The sequence below is a fragment of the Hyperoodon ampullatus genome (genome assembly GCF_949752795.1).
Source record: "Hyperoodon ampullatus genome assembly, chromosome: 5".
Taxonomy (NCBI): Eukaryota; Metazoa; Chordata; class Mammalia; order Artiodactyla; family Ziphiidae; genus Hyperoodon; species Hyperoodon ampullatus.
The window spans coordinates 133,549,568-133,570,813 of NC_136918.1; the positions used below are offsets into that span (position 1 = coordinate 133,549,568).

At 44.8% G+C, this 21,246-nt stretch overlaps 1 protein-coding gene across 1 annotated transcript in view; it reads left to right on the plus strand.

The window, feature by feature from the left end:
* Positions 1 to 21,246, plus strand: part of HUNK (hormonally up-regulated Neu-associated kinase) — a gene marked incomplete at both ends in the record, with an annotated part of 113,253 nt that overhangs the window by 46,910 nt on the left and 45,097 nt on the right. The window contains 3 exons of the mRNA XM_079705591.1: positions 3,249 to 3,541; positions 15,511 to 15,566; positions 20,957 to 21,092. Of these exons, the coding sequence (XP_079561717.1) occupies positions 3,249 to 3,541; positions 15,511 to 15,566; positions 20,957 to 21,092 (485 nt within the window). The remainder of the gene's footprint in view (positions 1 to 3,248; positions 3,542 to 15,510; positions 15,567 to 20,956; positions 21,093 to 21,246) is intronic.

Here is a 21,246-nt window from a genome sequence, read left to right on the forward strand (position 1 = left end):
ATCTAATTGTGCTTTCCAGCACTCCTCTCTCTCTCCACCTCCACAAGATGATGAATATATATTTGTATGTATATATATGTATATATATATATGTATAGGTATGTGCTATACATATATACACACAAATGAGTACAGTTTTTAAAGCTTTTAGTTTCATATATACTGGACTCGTAGGCCAAACTACAGCCCACTTCTGTGGGCTGACAGCACCAGCCTCTCACGGCCCAGGGACAGTACAGGCCCCCAGCTTGTCTGGTCCAATGGCTGATTGTCCCCTCTTAGTCATATCTTTGGTTTAAGGGCCTGAAAATCTCCATTAATATGGGTGAAGGTGGTCCAAAGATACACACTTCTGGTTATAAGTCCTGAGGATGTAATGTACAGCCTGGTGACTGCAGTTGACAACACTGTGTTGTATATTTGAAAGTTGCTAATACTGAAGGTCTGGATAGTTCTCATCACACACACACACAAATTTGTAACTGTGGTGATGGATGTTAACTAAACTTATTGTGGTGACCATTTCCCAATATATACATATACCAAATCCTTATGTTGTACACCTAAAACTAATACAGTGTTATAGGTCAATTATATCGCAATTAAAAAAAATTTAAAAAAGACTGTTCCCCAGAAGAGATCATAGATTAAGCTGTTACAGCTATTTTTGCTTCAATGGTTAAAAAAAAAGGTTCACTGATTTGCTCAATTAGTGACCTGTTGGTCACTCATTGTTTATGAAGTGCTGTGTTCGGTGACGGGGGAGCAGTCCTTGTTTTAAGGGAGGGGTGGGAGCTTTAAATGGTACTGCAGACAGTGGGTGGGGTGAGAGCGTAAGGAAGGAGGGTTGAAGAGAGTTCCTGGAAGGGAGGTGGGCCTGGAGTTAGTGTCTGCAGGACCAGGAGGATTTGAAGGGGTGAAGTGGGCTTGTGAGTGCAAGCTTGGAGAGTAGCAGAACGTGTGGTCTGGGCAGTGAGGAGACCCGCCCTGGGGAACTGGGAGTCGGGGCTGGACAGTGGCGGGGCTGATGGGGAGGGAGCTTCAGGGCTGGGCTGAGGCTGTGGACCTTGCTCTGTGGGCAGCAGGGAGCCGCCGAAGAGCTTTAAGCAAGAAATCAGAGTTCCAGACCCACTGATTTCGAATATGAATTCAAGGGGCCAGGATGAGTATCAAGGAAAAGAGGTAGCACACTGATGTCATAGTCCAGGCTAGTGGTGGATAGACTTTTATTTTATTTTATTACAAACTTCTGTCAAGAAAATAATGTTTGAGCCCCTTACATGCTGCAAACATGTATCTATCTATCTATCTATCTATCATCTATCAATCATTTGCTGATTGATCTATATCACACCTCTGCACATTGAGTGCTTTATGAAGCCGTTAAAAAATATAATTACAGGGGGCTTCCCTGGTGGCGCAGTGGTTGAGAGTCCGCCTGCTGATGCAGGGGACACGGGCTCGTGCCCCTGTCCGGGAAGATCCCACATGCTGCGGAGCGGCTGGGCCTGTGAGCCATGGCTGCTGAGCCTGCGCGTCCGGAGCCTGTGCGCCTGGAGCCTGTGCTCCACAACAGGAGAGGCCACAACAGTGAGAGGCCTGTGTACTGCAAAAAAAAAAAAAATATATATATATATATATATATATATATATATATATATATATATATATATAATTACAAAAAAGGAAATAAATAGAAATGGAAGGTCCACTGTTTTTGTCCTGCAGCCCAGTGGCTTGGTAGCCTTGTATGAGAACGTCCCTTGGGTTGCTGGAGTCTCACGTAGAGACAATGCGTCTGGGCGCTACGAAGCAAGGTCCTAAATGAACCCGACCTGGCATGGGAACAGAGAGGAAGGAACAGTGAGGAAGGCAGTTAGCAGAAGGCATCGACATGATGTCACTGGCTGGTCACATTAGAGAGGAGTGAAGACATAGTAAGAAAAGAAGAGGGCCAAATGGTGGTGTGTTGTAAGGCCAGGCGAGTGGATTGGTGACAGCCACTGAAGGAAGGGAGAGTGGGGAAGGGTGCAGACTCGGGCAGAAGGGACAATCTTCCCTTCCCCTCCTTCGTGTCATCGTTACGTCCCTTCTCCTGTCCCTCCCTCCCCCTTCCCTCCCTTTATACAAAGCTGGAGGGTCCACACATGTGACATGTTGATTGTGGGGGAAGTGACCCAGGAGGAGCATCCAGTGGGCAGTTGAGATACCTCTCTGGACTTGGGGCCAAGAGATAACCTGTACAGTGATTCACAGGGAAAGAGGTAACCATTGGACAGAGGTGGCCTGGCCTGAGGTCCTGGTACAGGGCAGAGAAAGGATGGGGAGGACGGACAGGGGTGCCCCATCACTGGGCGTTGCATCCCCCGGCTCCCGAAACACGCCCTGGAACTGAAGATCGGGCAGATTTGGCCGTTTCAGAAATGGAGTCATGGGGGGACCCAACCTGGAGGGATGGTGGCGAGGCCGGAGAGGGAGCAGGGAGGGGCCCTTTGCTGGAGGAGACCTTGGTGTTTCACCCTGCGGAGAACCAAGTTCAACGCTGACTCTTCACGGAGGCTCCGGACCACCATTTGAGTTTGCTTGAGTAAATTTCATTCTCTTTTTTTTTTTTTTTATTAGTTTCTGCTTTATAACAAAGTGAATCAGTCATACATATACATCTGTTCCCACATCCCTTCCCTCATGCATCTCCCTCCCTCCCACCCTCCCCATCCCACCCCTCCAGGCGGTCACAAAGCACCGAGCTGATCTCCCTGTGCTCTGCGGCTGCTTCCCACTATCTATCTACCTTACGTTTGGTAGTGTATATATGTCCATTCTCTTCCTTCATAATTGAATCTTTTTTTTTTTTTTCTTTTTTTTTTTTTGCGGTACGCGGGCCTCTCACTGTTGTGGCCTCTCCCGCTGCGGAGCACAGGCTCCGGACGCGCAGGCTCAGCGGCCATGGCTCACGGGCCCAGCCGCTCCGCGGTATGTGAGATCTTCCCAGACCGGGGCACGAACCCGCGTTCCCTGCATCGGCAGGCGGACTCTCAACGACTGCACCACCAGGGAAGCCCCATAACTGAATCTTTTGATCTTCACTGATGTTACATCTTTCTTTTCTCCCTTGATGCTATTTCAGATAAAGTTTTTCTCCTGGTGAAGACGAGTAGCTATGTATTTTCCTAGGGTTTTGTGAATAGTCAGGGAATAAACTTTGCCTGCAGTGTCTGACAACAGCCATATTCTTGGTGTCTCCTTAGGTGGCCATAAAAGTCATCGACAAGAAGAGAGCCAAAAAAGACACCTATGTCACCAAAAACCTTCGGCGAGAGGGGCAGATCCAGCAGATGATCCGCCACCCTAACATCACCCAGCTCCTTGACATCTTAGAGACAGAAAACAGCTACTACCTGGTCATGGAGCTGTGTCCTGGGGGCAACCTGATGCACAAGATATATGAGAAGAAGCGGCTGGAGGAATCCGAAGCCCGCAGATACATCAGGCAGCTCATCTCTGCGGTGGAGCACCTGCACCGGGCCGGGGTGGTCCACAGGTAAGGGCCACGCCATGATGCTGAGCGCCAGTTCTGTGCTGAATGGAAGGCACTGTGCTTCAGCGTGCTTCAAGCAAGGTTGAATCCTTGCAGCATGTTTTACAATTCTGCAGTTTTGTTTCATGGGCTTGTTTTATGAGTCGGGTTAATGCTAACATGGGGTGAAAAGAATAATGTTTGAAGCCAGAGTTGCCTGGGTTTGCATCCTGGCTCTCTCCTTTCATTGTTGTGTGCCCCTGGGCTAGTTAGTTAACCTCTCTGAAACTCAGTTTCTTCTTCTGTAAAATGGGAATATTCATGATACTTATCTCGTGGTTGGTATAAGGGGAAATGAGTTAATATACAGAAAGAGGGACTTCCCTGGTGGTCCAGTGGTTAAAACTCCACTCTCCCAATGGAGGGGGCCTGGGTTCGATCCCTGGTTGGGGAACTAGATCCTGCATGCCGCACGGCATGGCCAAAAAAAAGAAAAAATTAAAGAAAAACTATATATATACGGAAAGAGCTTGGAACAGCATTTGGTACATAGTAAGGGGCATGTTTAGTGTTGGCGGCTCTTATTATTATTATTTGCAAAGTAATGAGAGCAGTTGCTCAGGTGCCTGAAAGAAGCATCAATGTTAAGATGGCGTGAGATTGTTTTTCAGCAAGTGATGGTGCTTTCATTGTATTTGCTTTACATATGGTAGTTGCTTAATAGCTGTTTCATTCAATGGAATTGAATCACCACGTGAAGTGTGAACTTGCCCTTGTAAGTTAGGCATGTGCTCCATAAGCCAAACCAACCTTGCAAATAATTATGAAAATCAAACTTTTTTTTTTAAACAGCTGTTCCTTCCTGTGGAGGAGCTTTGCAAGCAAACTGAGCAGAAACAGGATTCTTAGCAGCATTGCTGTTGGTGGTGGGTGCTGACTTTTAGTGCTAGACTAAATAAGGTCAATACGATACAATAAAATAAAAAAAATGAAAGCGCCCTCTTTCCGTCCCAAGAAAGTGTTGACTTCACCAATAAATGCATAGTTCTTCCTTCATAGAGTTATAATTCATAATTACTCTGGGTTGTTGAGAAAAATTAGGGCTCATGTTTGATGCTCATTTACAAAAGCAAGATCGAGGAATTATATATATATGCACACACATACGTTTAAAATTTTTTGTATTGAGATACAACTCACAAACCATAAAAGTCCCCATTTTAAAGTGTACAATTCAGTCATTTTCAGTATATTCGCAGAGTTGTGCATCTATCACCACTGTCTAATTTTACAATATTTCCATCACCCCAAACAAGAAACCCTGTACCCATGGGCAGTCACCCCCCACTCCCAGCCCTCCCAGCAGCCCCTGGTAGTAACCACTAATCTGCTTTCTGTCTCTATGAACTTGCCTATTCTGGACCTTTCATATAAATGGAAACAATATATGGTCTTTTATGAGTGGCTTCTTTCCCTTAACTTTACCAATGGGATTGGCACCGGGGGATGCTCTGCCTTGTGTGCCTGAATCTGGGACACTGTGGGGAGGTCCTGGGCTTGGGTGGGGGGACACTGGGAGGAGGTCCCGGGCTCGGGAGGTCCCCTGTGGGGAGGTCCCTGGCTCAGGGGCAGAGGGGTGGCACTGGGGGGAGGGAGCCAGGCTTGGCCCCATTCAGGCACATCCTTTTCTCACTAAGGTAAGAAAACCTCTCCTTGTACATATTTTTAGTCACACACATTGTCACGAAATCACGATTCATTAGAAGTCTTTGAGTTTCGATCAGCAAGGAAGGGAACATTCAGAAATTTTAAGTGAATAACACTATTTTTGGCTCTTTCCAACAATACCCTTGTGTAACCTGCCGTGTCAGAGCTCTGCCGTTATTAGGAGAATGATGGTCGTAAGTGCTCCTGGTTCTGTCTTTGGTGATTGAGATGACAAAGGCAGAAACCTCATGAATGAATCAGCTTGGGTTACCCACTCGGCTGGTCACGGCAGAAAACAGAACCCGGGAAAGAGCTTTCCAAGAGACTCAAGGTGTTATTACAAGGGTTTCGTCCTGTCAAAAATCAGATGTGCACCGAGCTTGGAGCTTTGAGGACAACAAAGGGAAAGCCAGCAAAGGCTGTGCATCGCTCGCTGGTCCCTCCCACAGGAAATTCTCAACAACCCTTTTAAAGTAATTTTAACAAAATCCAATCCCTCTCAGTGCAATTGCTGTCAGAATGTCAAAGGAATGAATTTAATAATGTTTTGATAGCAAAGACGGTGTGCTTTTTCTCTCTGATCTCCAGCATTCTACTTCTTCCCCCCTCCCTGGAAATATTTTCACCAGCCAATAGTGGCAAAGGCTCAGATCTTTTAAAGTTAGGGAAGATTGCAAATACAGGTGTCTTTTCGAAGGAGTTCTTTATTTTCTTCTCTAGAACTCATGTTAATGAGTGTCACCTATGCACACATGGGCATAGGTGATTAGGTGGTTGAGACAGCACAGGAAAATGTTTGTTTAGAATATATTCATGGGTGGCTGTACCTGGAATGTCTTGATTTTGAAAGGTTCTATACGTCTCATTTTTAGCAGCCGTAATCTGGCCGGTATCCTATATGCTGTAGCCTTTTTCAGTGGTGGAGAATCTTCTCCTTTATGCTACGGAGGTGGAGTGAATTTCATAAATTATTTTGAGGTTAGATTTTTCAAATGAGTAAGAGAGTTTAGATAGCATTTCAGAGATGTCCCGGAGTCCCCAGTGGGAAGAGTTCTGAGCAAACAGATTGGATCATCCAAAAGGATTTAGGATGAATTTTGGTGGCTGCATTATATGATTTAAAAGGCTTTTGGTTATGTGTTAGAGGATGCTTTAAAAAGCACAGTTCCTGATGAGGCTGGTACGATATCGTCATGTCATCATCAACTTAATGCCTAGCAGAGCCCTCATTTCCTGTGAAATTAAATCTAAATATTTAATTATCTCCAGAACTATTTAAATATCATTTAAAGGAAGCAAAGCTTTAAAAATCTTGTAACTATTACAAGTAGAAGGGAAAAAAGGAAACTAAACGTCTATAAAGCAGATTTCCTTAGCTGGCAGAGAACTTCATTTAAAACTGGACCTGCCGTAGCTTCTGTGTCTTCTACAACAGGGTTGTTGTTCACTTTTGCAAAGTTAGAATGTGGTCTTAACTTCTTCATAACACCATTTGAGGATTGCCTGAGATGCTTTCGGTTTAAAATCTAATGAGGGTTTTTTTTCTTTTTTTCATTTTCTCTTCCGGGCTCACCCAGCAGGGTACCAAAATCTGATGATTTTCCTCTTGTACAAAGAGCATTGACTCTTGACATCCATCATCAAGAATACTGATTCTGCCAAGAGGCTACTTTGAGATTCCTCTGTTCATTCAAAATAACAAAGTCCAATCAAACTGTACAGACAGAACATACCTGGGTAACACAGTACCGCCATCCCCTAAGCAGGAAGAGACAAGCCATAGGGGCCTGAGGACCGGGAGAGAGACACAGACGATCAAAGTGAACGGGAGCCTGTGTGTCAACACGGCTGCTCCCAGAGCCGTGTCTTTATTCACTCATCAGTATTGGGGAAGGACCTTCTGCACTTGGGAGGACTGTGGGGCAAGAGAGGGGACACTTCTTTGTTCTCATGGGCCTGACAAGAAGCAAGCCCCTCCTGTACTGGTGGGGGGGTTTAAGAAGTTGTTGTAACTTTTAAGTTTCCTTGGAGAGGGGAGAAAGGGCAAGGCAGAAGAGAAGGGAGTGACTTCTGCTCACATCGGGGGCTGTTGGAGATACCAGGGCCTGAGCACATATCGGGAGGTGCAGGTTATATAGATCAGAGGTTTTTTGTTTAACTGAGTTTGAAAAAAACGTGACAACTTTGTGGACTGGGATGCACGGTGGTCGGCCATGTGGATTTTAAAGCCAGACCGCCTGCGTCCACGTGCGGGGTCTACCACTTAAAAGCTGCACGGTTGCTGGACTCCCCTGGTGGCACAGTGGTTGAGAATCCGCCTGCCAATGCAGGGGACATGGGTTTGAGCCCTGGTCCAGGAAGATCCCACATGCCACGGAGCATCTAAGCCCATGCGCCACAACTACTGAGCCTGTGCTCTAGAACCTGTGAGCCACAGCTACTGAGCCTGCGTGCCACAACTACTGAAGCCCGCGTGCCTAGAGCCCATGCTCCGCAACAAGGGAAGCCACCGCAATAAGAAGCCTGCGCACCACAACGAAGAGTAGCCCCTGCTCGCCGGAACTAGAGAAAGCCCGCACACAGCAACAAAGACCCAACGCAGCCAAAAATAATAAATAAATAAATTAAATAAATTTATGAGAAAAAAAAAAGCTGCACTGGACAAATCACTTAGGCTTTTTTGCCTCGCTTTCCAGAGCTACACAACAGATATGAGGGATTATCCACTTCATGTTGTTGTTGTGAGGATTAAATGAGTCAGTTCATGTAAAGTGCTTGACACCGAGACGCTTAGGAAGTACTGAGTACGTGTTTGCTGTAACTACTACTGAGTCCACCCATTCATTTTATCAACAGACGCTGAGTTCTGTGTGCTCAAGGCCTCACAGCTGTCCTCTGCTTGTACAGCCCTTGCAATCTTTTTCTTTTTTTTTTTTGCGGTACGCAGGCCTCTCCCATTGCGGAGCACAGGCTCCGGATGCGCAGGCTCAGCGGCCATGGCTCACGGACCCAGCCGATCCGTGGCATGTGGGATCTTCCCGGACCGGGGCACGAACCCGTGTCCCCTGCATCGGCAGGCAGACTCTCAACCACTGCGCCACCAGAGAAGCCCCTGCCCTTGCAACCTTTGGATGAACCGTATTCATCCTTCGGGTCCCAGCTAGGAAGCGCATGTCCTCCAGGCTAGGACCCCCGGTCATAGATTCCCCGGCATCTTCTACTTTGATTTCCAAACACTTTTCACAAGATAACTGGCTTGTTTGCTATCTGTCTTCTGCCTAGGCCACCATATAGCCCAGCGCCCAGCCCAGTACTCACTCAGAGAGACTTTGTTGGCTAAATGAAGGGAAACTGAACGGATACAGTTAGTGTCAGAGTTAGCACTGGGATGGAAGCTTTTGGTCACCCATTCATGTTCTTTCTGGAATATTCCATATTCTCCCTGGAATTTTAAGGGAGTTTCTTCATTGACTTCATACCAATTTGTTTATTTTTCAGGTCACAGTTTGTAGAGTGGCATCTTTTTAGTGAATGACCAGCTCTTTCATTTTATAAAGAGAATTTGTTTCCGGAGCATTGTAGGAACTCAATAAAGGTTTCATTTTGAATAAATAAATCAGGTCCATGCTTAACAAATTGTTCTTATGTTTTACCACATTGCCCATCTTGTAAATAAATCAAAGATTAAAACATCATTTGGTTTTAATACAGTGCTTCTGAAGATAAAACATAATCAAAAATGAAAACGAAAACAGAAACACCTCTTGTTCACGGCAAAATGCTTATCGCCTTGGGGAGTTATGTGCTTTTCTTGAATGCTTTATTCTTAGCTTATGACTGAAATCCATCTTGGGGCCATCTCCACAGGAACAGCGTTCTCCCCCAGACCTAATCCTCTGTGGGTTTGGTCCAGACTCCCCACCTCCTGCCCGGGCCCCTTCTCTCTGACCTTTCCTTCGAGGGCTCATGTCCCCCAGTACTGTTTGCTTATCACCAAGTGAACCACTTCAGTCTTGCCTGGAGTCTTAGAACCTTTAACTTCACATCCTCCCCTGGCCACACCAGCCTCTCACCTCTTACCTATTAGTGGTTGCTCAGCTGGGAGTGGCCCATTTTCTCATTTCCGCCATGAATGGCCCTGCCAGGTGGCCCTTCTCATGACACCATTTTCCAAAGAAGAATCAGAAGCTCAGAGAGTTTAAGTAACTTGCCCAGGGCGGCTCAGCGGGTCAGTGAGAGAGACCCAGCCTCCAGAGCCTGTCTCCTTCCCTCCCCAGGCTGCCGTGTTGGACCAGGCCTTGCTCAGCCCCTCCACCCTGGGCCTTCCCCAGCTCTTCCCCGGCTCCCCCATGTCTCCCCCCGTCCTCTTCTCCCTTCCCTGGAAGGCTGGCGGCCTCCATTTTATGCCCCTCAGTTCCTCACTTTCATCTTGGGTCTCAGCCCCGAGTGGCCCCTGGAGGCTCTCGAGTTCCCTGCCCCTCAGTTTAGGCCCGGGGTTAGAGGCCCGACCTTCCACCTTCACTGCATGGCCAGGTGAGGCCCAGGGGAGAAACTCTTCCCTCATTCCCATCCCAGTATTCTGGAAGCGTGTGTGTGCAGGTGCACACAGACACACGTACACACGAACACGTGTGCTCGCACACACGTGGGTGTGCGTGCAACACATATGCGCACGCGTGCAGTCTCCTACGAGTACCCGTACAGGGATGTGTGCTTTCCCCGTACGCATGCACACACTCATTCCCGCTCAGGCCTCTGCTCTGCAGGTCCTGGCGGTCCTGGTCCTCCCCTCCCCCATGGCGCCCCAGGACCCTGTGTTTGTCATGGCAACAGGGCCCTCCCCTCCACCCCTCAGTCTGGGAGGGCAGAGTTCCTTGTGGCCAGTCTCCAAATCCTAGAGATTATCATCGTTAAAGAAATGCAAGGAACCTCTGGGTGGGTGGGTGGGTGGGGAGGGGGAGGGGTGCTTGGTAGCCTGTGGGTGAACCTGTAATTATTAGTTGCGGCCTGTTCGAGCTTGTTCTTTTGAAATAACCGAGAACAAAGGGCTGGTGATTGGGGCTGTCCCCTTGGGCCTTCTCTCAATGTCTGGAAAGATGCCTACCCATCCCCACTCCCCCCCGCCCAAAACACTGTAGGGAACAGGACCCAATGTTTGGTCTGCCGAGGGCCGCCATGATGAGTCCCACTGGGCCTTTTTCCTGGAACTGCCCAGTTACTAGAAATGGGTCCAGAAGCCTCTGAGCCTGCACTCTGGGCTTGGCTCCCTCATGCCTTGCTAAAGGCCACTTCACTGGCTACTTTCCTTTGTTCCTAAGACACACCATTGCCACTCCTGTCCCCCAGCACTGTCCTAGTCAATGGATCCTCCACATGTGCCCCATCCCCTTTCTTGCTTGTCCTGACTCCTCTTGGAAGCCCCTTTGGCCAAGGAAAAGCTATTTCCTCTCCATCCAGGGACCATTTTCTTTCCTTCCCTTTGACTTTCAGTTGCAAGTTCACACCACCTCAAGTTTGCCAGCCGCAGAGAGGAACTTCTCACACTGCAGGATGGGAGGAAGAGCCCTCCACTTCTCTCTCGTCTCCACAAAGCGCTAAGTCCGATCAAGGACCATAAATATGAAATTGAGCATTGCCTCATCATCAAGTGCAAACCAGTCAGCCGTCAGAACCTTCCTTCCCATCTGACAGATCTGACACTTAACACAGACAAATATTTTGCTTTCGGGATGGAGCTAAAAACTATGCTTTTCACATGGACCATGGGGGAGGTTTTCTGGATTATGGAGGGCTGCCAGTATGTGTGTGTGTGTGTGTGTGTGTGTTTGTGTGTATTATATATTTAAGGTACATTGTGATACACTAACTAAAACCTTGTGAATAAATTCATCCTTCTTTTATTACGTAGTTATCTCTCAGTTTTTGGCCTTTTGGGTCATATGTTGAGTAGCTGGGCAGAGGGTCTGAGTGGCCCACTGTGCTGGATGGATTCATAATTAACTTCAGACGGTAAGGATGCTCCACAGTGAACATCCTGAATGAGGTACTTGGTGGTAGCCATAACATTCCTAGTACTGATCTCTTAGGAAGGGGGAACATATCCAAGAGCAACTTAAAAAATTAATAGATTTTATTTTTAAAAGCAGTTTTAGGTTTACAGAAAAATTGTGCAGAACTGCAGAGTTCCCACCTTCCTTCTACATTGTTTTCCCTATTATTAGTATCTTAGGAAATTGTAGGACATTGGTTACAATTGGTGAACCAATATTGATACATTATTATTAAGTAACATCCACAGTTTACATTAGGGTTCATTAGGGTACATAGTACATTAGGATACTCTTTGTGTTATACATTCTATGGGTTTTGACAAATGCATGATGTCATGTAGCCACCATTATAGTATACAGAATAATTTTACCACCCTAAAAAAATGTGTTCCACCTATTCATTCTAGCCCTCCTCCTGCAACCTCTGGCAACCAGTGATTTTTTCTACTGTCTATAGTTTTGTCTTTTCCAGAATTTGGAATCATACAGTATGTAGTCTGTTCAGACTACGTTCTTTCATTTAAAAACATGCATTTAGGATTCCTCCATGACTTGATAACTCATTTCTTCTTATGGCTGAATAATATTCCATTGTCTGAGATGTCCCCCAATTTGTTTATCCATTCACCTACTGAAGGATATCTTGGTTGCTTCCAAGTTTTGACAATTACGAATGAAGCTGCTGTAAACATTTGTGTCCATAAGTTTTCAACGCGTTTGGGTAAATACCTAGGCTAAAACGACTTTTTAAAATATGATTTTAGACCCTTTTTTCCTAAAGAGTCAGAAGGAAAGTCTTCTTCTCCTCTTTCTAGATAAATCTGCAAAGACAAAGCAGGAGGTGGAAATAAAGCCAAAAGAGGTTGAATGTTCCCTTCATTTGGGTAGATTAAGTACATTGATCTGGGCAGATACTGATGTAGCTACCTTTCCATTAACTAGTCATGGAGGCAGCTTGATTGGTTATCATTGAAATCCTTTAGAAACCTTGACAAAAGGGTATGGGTAAACAACCCATTAACCAGGTTTGTTCTGAGCATTTTTCCCAGGGATTGGGGTGAGTGGCTATGAGATGCAATGGGTGAAAAGAAAAACTGATTTCATTTTTCTCATTTCGCCTAATAATTACATTTTAATGCTTTCTCCCCTGGTTTTATGACATTTTCCCGATTTTAAAAGTGGGCTTTTTTTTTTTCTTCTACATTTTTCTCTTAGTTTTAGCCTTCTATTTATATCATTCTTCTAATCACTGTGGTTGTTCTCTGGGCTTTTGTGGCCCCAGAATTATCCAGCTTAGTCTTATTATTCTTGACAATTGCATTCTTTTACCTCACCTCTTTAAGCTGTCTTTCTTTATAGTATTTGTTCTGAACCAAATTTCTCCTTTAATGCCTTAGTGTGGCTTCCATGCTTCCCAGGGAAAGAGGTTTAATTTTGCTGGAAACAAACTGTGGCTCTCCTTTAGATTAAAATAATGCTGCTGCTTTATAATCAGTTTTCACAGAATCACAGTTTGGGCTATTGCTGGCACACTGTTTTTCTGAGTCTGTGCAAGTGGCTGGGAATTACCGTATATGCTTGAATATAAGGGTGTTGTCTTCTGTACCCATCCTCTTCAGGAAAGAGGAAGTGCCTTACAGAGTGCTTGCAAAGTCTCTGATAGTATGGGGGCACAATCTCAATTACTTTATTTTCAACAACAAAGGACCAGTTAACCTTGACCTGACTCACTGATTATTTCGGGAACTCTAGAAGTCACCTGAGGAAACCAACAGAAAGGGAGGCATTTTGCATGGCTTTAATAATAACTTCTAAAGAGATATGACTCACAATTGTGATCGTTTGTGAGACCACTCTAAAATCGATTCACTCAGCAGATAATTTATAGAGATTTTAAATGGGCTCTTGTTATTTAAATGACTTGGGATAATATTTCCAGCAAGCCCGTCACAGACAGATTCGAAAAGTGCTTTATCTCAAATATCCAATCAACTTAAAGATCATCTTACACTGGAAACAGGGGGCGATGATTCTGCTGAATCATCTGAAGCAGGATTCATCCTGCCCCTGCCTGCCACAAGTTTGAATGAAATTGTGTTATAAAATGTGAGGGTGTGGGAACAATATTTCTACAATTAATTATGTTAAGATGATAGTATATACTCTTAAATAGGATGGTGCAGCTTCATAGGTAAATAGTATAAATAGTCATTTGATAATTTCATTGCATTTCTAAAAATTATATATTTGTGTTTTCCAAAAACCCTTCTGAGGGGCAGGGTCCTCCCACTGGGAAAGTGAGGAGGATCATCTCGTATTGGGGGTCACCCTGCATTTGGACATATGTGACATCTTTTAAAGCCTGGCACAGTTTTTCAAGTGTATCGTTTCATTTGAATTGAAGTGCAGGCATACAGTTCTTCCCGTTGGTGGTGCATGTGGATTAGAGACTATCGATTCACCTTCCCCAGCTGCCAGGTTCAACGCAATCTCCCTTATTCAAGTGTCCAGCCTTAAGGCTACCGGCCACCTTCCAATTTTGAAAGCCACCGGTCACTGTTTGGAGCCCACCTTTTTCTGCACTTGACACCTTAACTCTTCTCATCTTGCAATGCTGCCCTTTGGTCGTCCTGTGCCAATACTTCCCCGACTCTTCCTTCCCAGCCAGCTCTGAATGTCGGTGTTCCCACTAGCACGTCGTCCTTGGTCTTTTCACCCTCATTCTCTACCCTCTCCCTGGGCATCTCATGTCCTTTCCAGGCTCAGCTTCTACCCACACTGAGGTTGAAAATCGGTGGCTGGATCTTGCCTGCAAGGTTGGCCCACGCACTGTGATTGTTATTGTTGTTTTAAATGTGAATTTGTTGCCAACCTTTAAAACTGGGATCGAATCTAGATTTCTGGCGTCTCTTGGGAAGCAGGATGAAGTGGCAGTGCTGGGACCAAGCTGTGAGCCACTGTCCCCGTTAAATGGGACACTTTTGCTCTCCTGGCTACCACGGTCCTAGCAACTGCTGCTTCCCTTGCCTCTGCACTTTGAAGAAGTGCTGTCAGTTGCCGTTTTTGTTTATCATGACCACACTATTCTAGTCCTAACAATAGAGATAAGAGGACAAAAATAATTCTATTGGCCATGTCTCTATTCAGAAGTGGGAAGATAAAAGCTGGACCAAGAATGCTGTGTTTCAAAACAATGGAAGAAATCATTTTGTGTGTGTATAGAAGGGAAGAGTATTCTTACATATTTAATGTTCATGGTGTGTCTGAATTGACAGGCTGCAACTTAAGATGCTCATAGTCATTGACATAGCTGGTTTATACTTTTGCCCGTGTTTTTTCCTTCTGAAATCCCAAACGATCTCTTTGGTAATGTAGATTCATTGGTATTTGCTGAGTATGGAATGTGCAAAGGTACTGGGGCATAGTGGTAAGCGAGGCAGACATGTTTCCTGCCTTCAAGGGGCTTACAGTCAGCTTGTACAGATACCACAGGCCCCTCACACTCAGCATGACCCTGGGTGCATTTCTCCCACCCACCTTCTGAATCATCTCAGTGTCCATGATCAAAGTCCCCCATCTGATTAGCGATCTTCATTCCATCTGCAAACTTAATTTCCTTTGGTCATGTAATGTTAACCTATCCTTGGGCATAATACCAAGGATTAGGACCCTGAAATCTTTGGGGTCTACTTTTCTACCCACCATAATAGCTGCTTGCTAAATAGATTAATTTATTATCACTTGCCAATTTGTGGATTGGGCTCCAAGCATGGAGGTTGTAGGACCGATACTTATGTTAGCTTTCCATTTTTTTTTTAAACTATTGCCCTGAATCTTCCTTACTCTGGCTGGTTTTGCTCACCGTGTCACAAACATGTGGCCACATTTTTATTGCCCTGACTGTTCTAACAGTGTCTGCCTTGAATGATGCTTCCACTGTCTCCTGGTCTTATTGACTTCCAAGTTTCAGCTTTGGTCCCATTTCTTTTGGAAACTTATTTGTTCTGCCCTTCTTGCTCCCCATCTTATCTGAAATCCTTTAGCTTTTTCAGTCTGCAGCAATTACTTATATCATGTTTTATAAATATTTACTTATTGATTGTGTGAGTTTTGGCAGAAAGCCTTATGGGTTGGTTCACAGTGGCTCTAAAACAGTTTGTTTCCCTTCAGAAGCAAAATGTTATTCCACTATTTCAAGTGCTTATCTGAAATGTTGTATGGTTTTGTTTATTTCAGAGACTTGAAGATAGAAAACTTGCTGCTAGATGAAGACAATAATATCAAGCTGATTGGTATGACTTTTTTTTTAAAGCAAGATTATCCTTTAAGTGCTGTGTTATCAATTCTCAGTTATTTGTTTCTGACTTTGAAAATTATCATGATCTATTTCTAATCCCCAGACAATACTTCTAGTTCACCTCCTTTTACCTGCAACATTTAACAATGGTTTTGAAAAAGAAAATTAATTTTAATAATTTAAACCTAAAACATGTTCTTAGGATTCTTCAAACTTCTGCTTCTCTGTTAATTCAGATGGAGCTGAACTTATTTATAGGGGTTCTTTTTATCTGAATTCATGAAAAAGCTTCTTAAAAATAGTGGAAAATAGTTTGGTTCAGAAATGCTGCCCTTAGCTTGGCCATGCCTTATTTTACTTTTCAGTGAATGTAGAGGCATTGAAATAAGGGGGAATGTGACCTACCTTCTCATTTTAATATCTTTAGCCAAGCCCTGTAGTACACTGATGGTTGTGCAAAGAGAAATCCCCACAGAGGGATCCTTTAGAGGTCTGTCCCAATCAGAAGGAGGTTCCAGAATGGAGTCAATCATAATTGGTTCACAAGTCAGGGTCCAGAAGAGAATTCACTCCATGGCTTATTCTCTAGAATTCTGCTTTTGTTTGCCTGTTTTGTTGCTCTTGGCAAAATCTCAGGGCATCATTTTTCCACCCAGATATTAGCATCATCTTTTATTCCTTTCTTTCTTTTCCCATCTCAAGTGCAAGTAATTTCTTCCACCTCAATGGCTTGAAAAAACTTTATATTAGAAGAAAAGAGAAGGATCAACAGAACTTTGTGAATTTTAACTTTTGTACCCAAGAAGGAAATTTTGTTTTTCAAATACTGAAAACCATCTCAAGACTTTTTAAAACATATCATTCAAGTGACCAATTATATTCTTTGGAAGCCCAGTTGGCTTCCAACCCAGTAACAGTCAAGAGGCTGCAAGGGACTCCAGACCCCTTGGCTGGGTGATTAGGCACCACTGACAGGTGTTGATAAATACACCCATTATTAGGAGATTAACAATTAAGAGGAAACCAGTTTTATTCCTCCAAAGATTTTATAGGAGGTATTGTTAAAAGATTCCTGAATGATTCAAAGAATTTTTTTTTTAATCAAATTGTTTTACTACTGCATTTGAGTTGTCCTGAGGGCCAAATGCGGCAGCACTAAACAAGGCAGACATTGAAATGCCTGCCAGATGTCTTTCTGGTCCTGGTTTCCGGGATGGGATCTGTGGCATTAAACAAAGGCATGTCCTGGTGAGGGGGCTGGTGAGGAACGGAGGAAAGGAGATTGTTTTTTAGGTTCCCTGGCAGGGTGACCTGGAACTTGTCTTTGGAAAGTGTGTAGGTGACAATCACAGAGTTGCCCTAAAGCTGCAGAGATTGTAACAGGTTGTGTGAAGGCTGGATGTCCACGACCATACAAGTTAGAATAATTCACTTCCCCCTGCGCACCGTTTATACTGAGGCTGGTAATTCCAGCAAAGAGCAGGCCACCGGCAGGGGGTCTCCCTACCCACCCAGCATCCCCTACACTGTTTCTTCCCTTCACTTTGCCTCACTGTCTGCCCCTGTGCTTGCTTTCCCTTCTCTCTCTTCAATTGTAGCCCTAGACGACCATTTGTGAGAGTATACAGTATTGAAAAGCACAGATCTTTTCATTGCTGGGAAGATCCTCGAAGAACCAATCTCTGTCAACAGCAGATGCATTTAATAAGTAGTTGCATAATAAACCCTCTTAGAGGAGACCTGTACAAATAAGATGAAGACAGGATGGACCTAAATTAGAGCCCACAGTTGCCTTGGGATGAGTGGTGGACCCTTTGGATACCAGGGACCATTTTACTCAGTCATCATCTCCCAGCTTGGCAACCGCTGGATTGGTACCCACGCAGGGATTTCAGCTCATCCAGACAAAATGGGCCATGTCAGAAACCAGGTGTCAGAAACTGGAATCCCCAAAATTGCTGGAAAGGAGGCTCTGATAATTAGAGGTCCCTTTGTTAGAACTTTTCACTTGGCGCCTTCTTCTCTCATGATCCGCTAAAACCAAAGAGCGCTAACGCACATCCTAATGGAAAGAGACATTATGCCATCCCAGAGGGCAGCTGGGAATTGCGTTTTGTTTAGCAGAATCTGCGTTTCTTCCTTTTTTTCATAAAGAGGAGGCCGAAGGAGGGGAGGGAAGATGCTGGAGGCAAGGAAGGCCCAGTGTCTTGTGGGTTTTCTTGCCCCTGGGTTGGGCAATTTGGATCAAATGTCTCTACAACTGTCCTTTTGCAACTTGAAAGGCCTTTGAACCTTTTCTTCAAAGGAATTACCTAGTTGTTTATTCAAAGGTTGATTATAGGTATTACCATTTTCTCTTAATAGTTTCTCTTTGAAATAATCTGATTTAAATAAATTTACTTAAGCCATGTAAGCCATGTTTCAAGTTAACTAGAATTAGCTGGAATGAGATTTGATTTAATCAGGATCCTTCCCCCGCACCCCCTTTAAAAAAAAAAAAAAGCAGTTTGATGTTTTTAGTTTAGTATAATCTTAAAATGTATCAGCCACAACTTAAAACGATTTTGCACTTTAGTTTTCCAAAACAGCGTTCACGTCTTTTGAAATTCATTGTGTAGCTCCCAGAAAATTGAGTGATAATTGGCTTATGCGTTTACCAAATCTAATTGAGGCAGACCCATGTGACGTTACTGGGAGGCGAACTTCTCCCTAGTTTCACAATTCTAATTATAGGCATATGTGTAAACTTTTAATAATTACAGTTATGAATGTGAAACACATTAGTTATTTCTCTACAATATATTTTAAATGAAACCCTTTCGGCTAGGTCAACATAAGTCACTTAAAATGTAGATTTTATCTTCTCCATTCCCCAGCTCCCCTGCTTATTTATCTTCTTGAAACTTAAGACAAGGCAAGGCACTGTGTGCACAAGCTTGCCTGGGAGCAAAGGGGGGTGATCTGGTCTCTTATCTCCCCTCCCCTGCCCTCTTTTAAGATCAAGCACTTTGTTGTAGACCCCAAGTCAGGAGGTGAGGGAGTAATTGAAGGAGTTAATGGAACCCCACGGAGATTCGAAAGGGAGGCTTTTAGTTTAGGGGCTCTCAGGAGATTGGGCCTCTAACATGACTGTTAAAGAAATTTTCCTTGAAATGTTGGCCCAGTTAATATGATGTGTATTCCATGGTGCTACCTCTCCATCTTACCATACATAGTGGGTGCTCTTAAATTTCCTTAAATTGTTTCCTTAAATTGTTTCCTTAAATTGTTTCCTTAAGTTGTTTCATTAAATTTCCTTTGGGAATTTTAAACGGCCATTCAGTTTAAAGCTCAATATGATTTTTCTACTTATGTTCCCCCCACTTCTTCTACTTCAGTGATACTACAGGGTGAGACCTGAGAGCAGCGGACCTCAGATCCTTTTGAACGGAGATCTCCTCCTAATCCAAGAGAGCCGTGGAGCCCCTGAAGGGCCTTTTTGGGCAGGTTATGTGCGGCCTGCTAGTGCAGGCTGGGCCGATGGGAAAAGAAATCGGGGCCTTTTTGTCCCCCTATTTGTCAGGGTGGGAGTGGCAGAGGAAGAGAGGAAGAGGGAGATTAAGAGAAAGGAATAAAATCATATTAAAAAAAACTCCCCCAAACAAAAGAAGAGTCAAGTATGTGAACAGGCAGCGTTCCTGGTTGGTTTCCTCATCCCAATTTTGGTTCTGATTCTTCATTCGAATCTTGAGCTGAAGAGTTTGGGTGATCTTCAGAGCCTTGATGTGTTTTCAGAGCTCTGCTTGGATGGGGTTCTATTTATTTATTTTTTAAATTTTTATTTATTTATTTTTGGCTGCTTTGGGTCTTCGTTGCTGCAGGCGGGCTTTTTCTAGTTGCGGCGAGCAGGGGTTACTCTTCGTTGCCGTGTGGGCCTCTCATCGTGGTGGCTTCTCTTGTTGCGGAGCACGGGCTCTAGGCACACAACAGTAGTTGTGGCTCGCGGGCTCTAGACTGCAGGCTCAGTGGTTGTGACGCATGGGCTTAGTTGCTCCGCGGCATGTGGGATCTTCCTGGACCAGGGCTCGAACCCATGTGCCCGGCATTGGCAGGTGGATTCCTAACCACTGAGCCACCAGGGAAGTCCTGGGGTTCTATTCAGAAGCGCTCTTTCCTTATACGGCTTACACCAGTGACTGTGGGGAGAATTTTTGGTGGTGCATCTTGACCTGTGGTGTGTGAGTAAGTTCGTGGACTCGCAGCACTGACCCACCCTGTGTCTCTCCTTTCCTGAGCTTTTCTACAGCTTTCACAAGAGCCGTGGCTTTGCAGGTAGAGACGTGTTAGCCTCAAGGAGAAAACAGTCAAGGAAATTAGATGTATATCTTGCCAGTTGAGAAAGTGCAAGGGTTTTGTTCCCGATGTGGAGCCTGTCTCTGACCACAGCCCCTTTCTGACTGAGCCCCCGGGGCTGAGCCTTCTGTTTGGGGACCAGAACCATAATATTTACATTGAAGTTCAAAGGGGGAGCCATGCTCTTAATTCTTCAATCAACAAAGATTGAGGAAAGATATCAGATGAGGACCTAACACTAACAGCCCTCTAATGACCTGTCAGTTGCAGGATCTGTAAGATCAAAAGTAAACACAGCACAAAAGGCACAATGGACCCAGTATGGCTTTAGATGCACTGGGCACTTCTTTCTTCTTCCCCCTGCCTTAATCATTCAGGAGCAAAGCAATGCTAGGAGGTCCTTTAGTCTAGTTCTCATTGCTATCTTTCTGGCGTTATTTTTCTGGCCAACACTCAGCGTTGTCTGAATTGTTGGGTGTGTTTTTCCCCCCTCTTCAAATCACCATATGTTGCCTCATGCATTGGGAGCATTTTTAAGAGACTTGCATGAAATGAAAGCATTCGGCCAAAAAAGTCAACTCTAACTGGGTGGGATCGCATGTCACCTGGGGTGACACCAACACCAGCCAGAGAAAATCAATCTTCCTTCGGCTTTTTCCCACGTGGCCACTTGGAAGCCAGCAGGCTGACTCCAAGGACTTCTGCTCATTTTCTCCTTCTGCTTTAGTCCTAGAAAGCAAGCCTGTCTTTTTTCTGGATGACTCATTTCCAAGATTTCATGAAAATATGTTTTGGTTCAACATACTTTTTAGCTCTCGCTGGATTTGACTGTGAGGCCTGATAGAAAATGTTTCCAGTTCAGCAAGGGAACTTTTGTCTTGAGACCCATATCCAGAGGTTACGGTTCACAGCTGCTGGGTTTCCTTTTGGATGTGAAATGATGTGTTAGCCCGAGAGAATGTTTCCTTTCCTGCTGCTTCCCCCAACCCTCCCCCCTTTTTCATTTCCATGGTTTTCTAATTCAGGGCTGGTTTTGTCCTCCCCTCTTTGCAGACTTTGGTTTGAGCAACTGTGCCGGGATCCTGGGCCACTCCGACCCATTCAGCACACAGTGTGGCAGCCCCGCGTACGCCGCGCCCGAACTCCTTGCCAGGAAGAAATACGGCCCCAAAATCGATGTCTGGTCCATGTGAGTTATTGAGCTTCTCAGACTGAATGCGCCCTCCTGCTGTCTCCGCTGTTCCCTTCTTATGAAATAACCTTTGAGTATTTGATGAGCATGAATTGTAATTATAGGCTCTGGGATATATATGCAGTGATTCTTTGGGGTCCTGATTTCCACC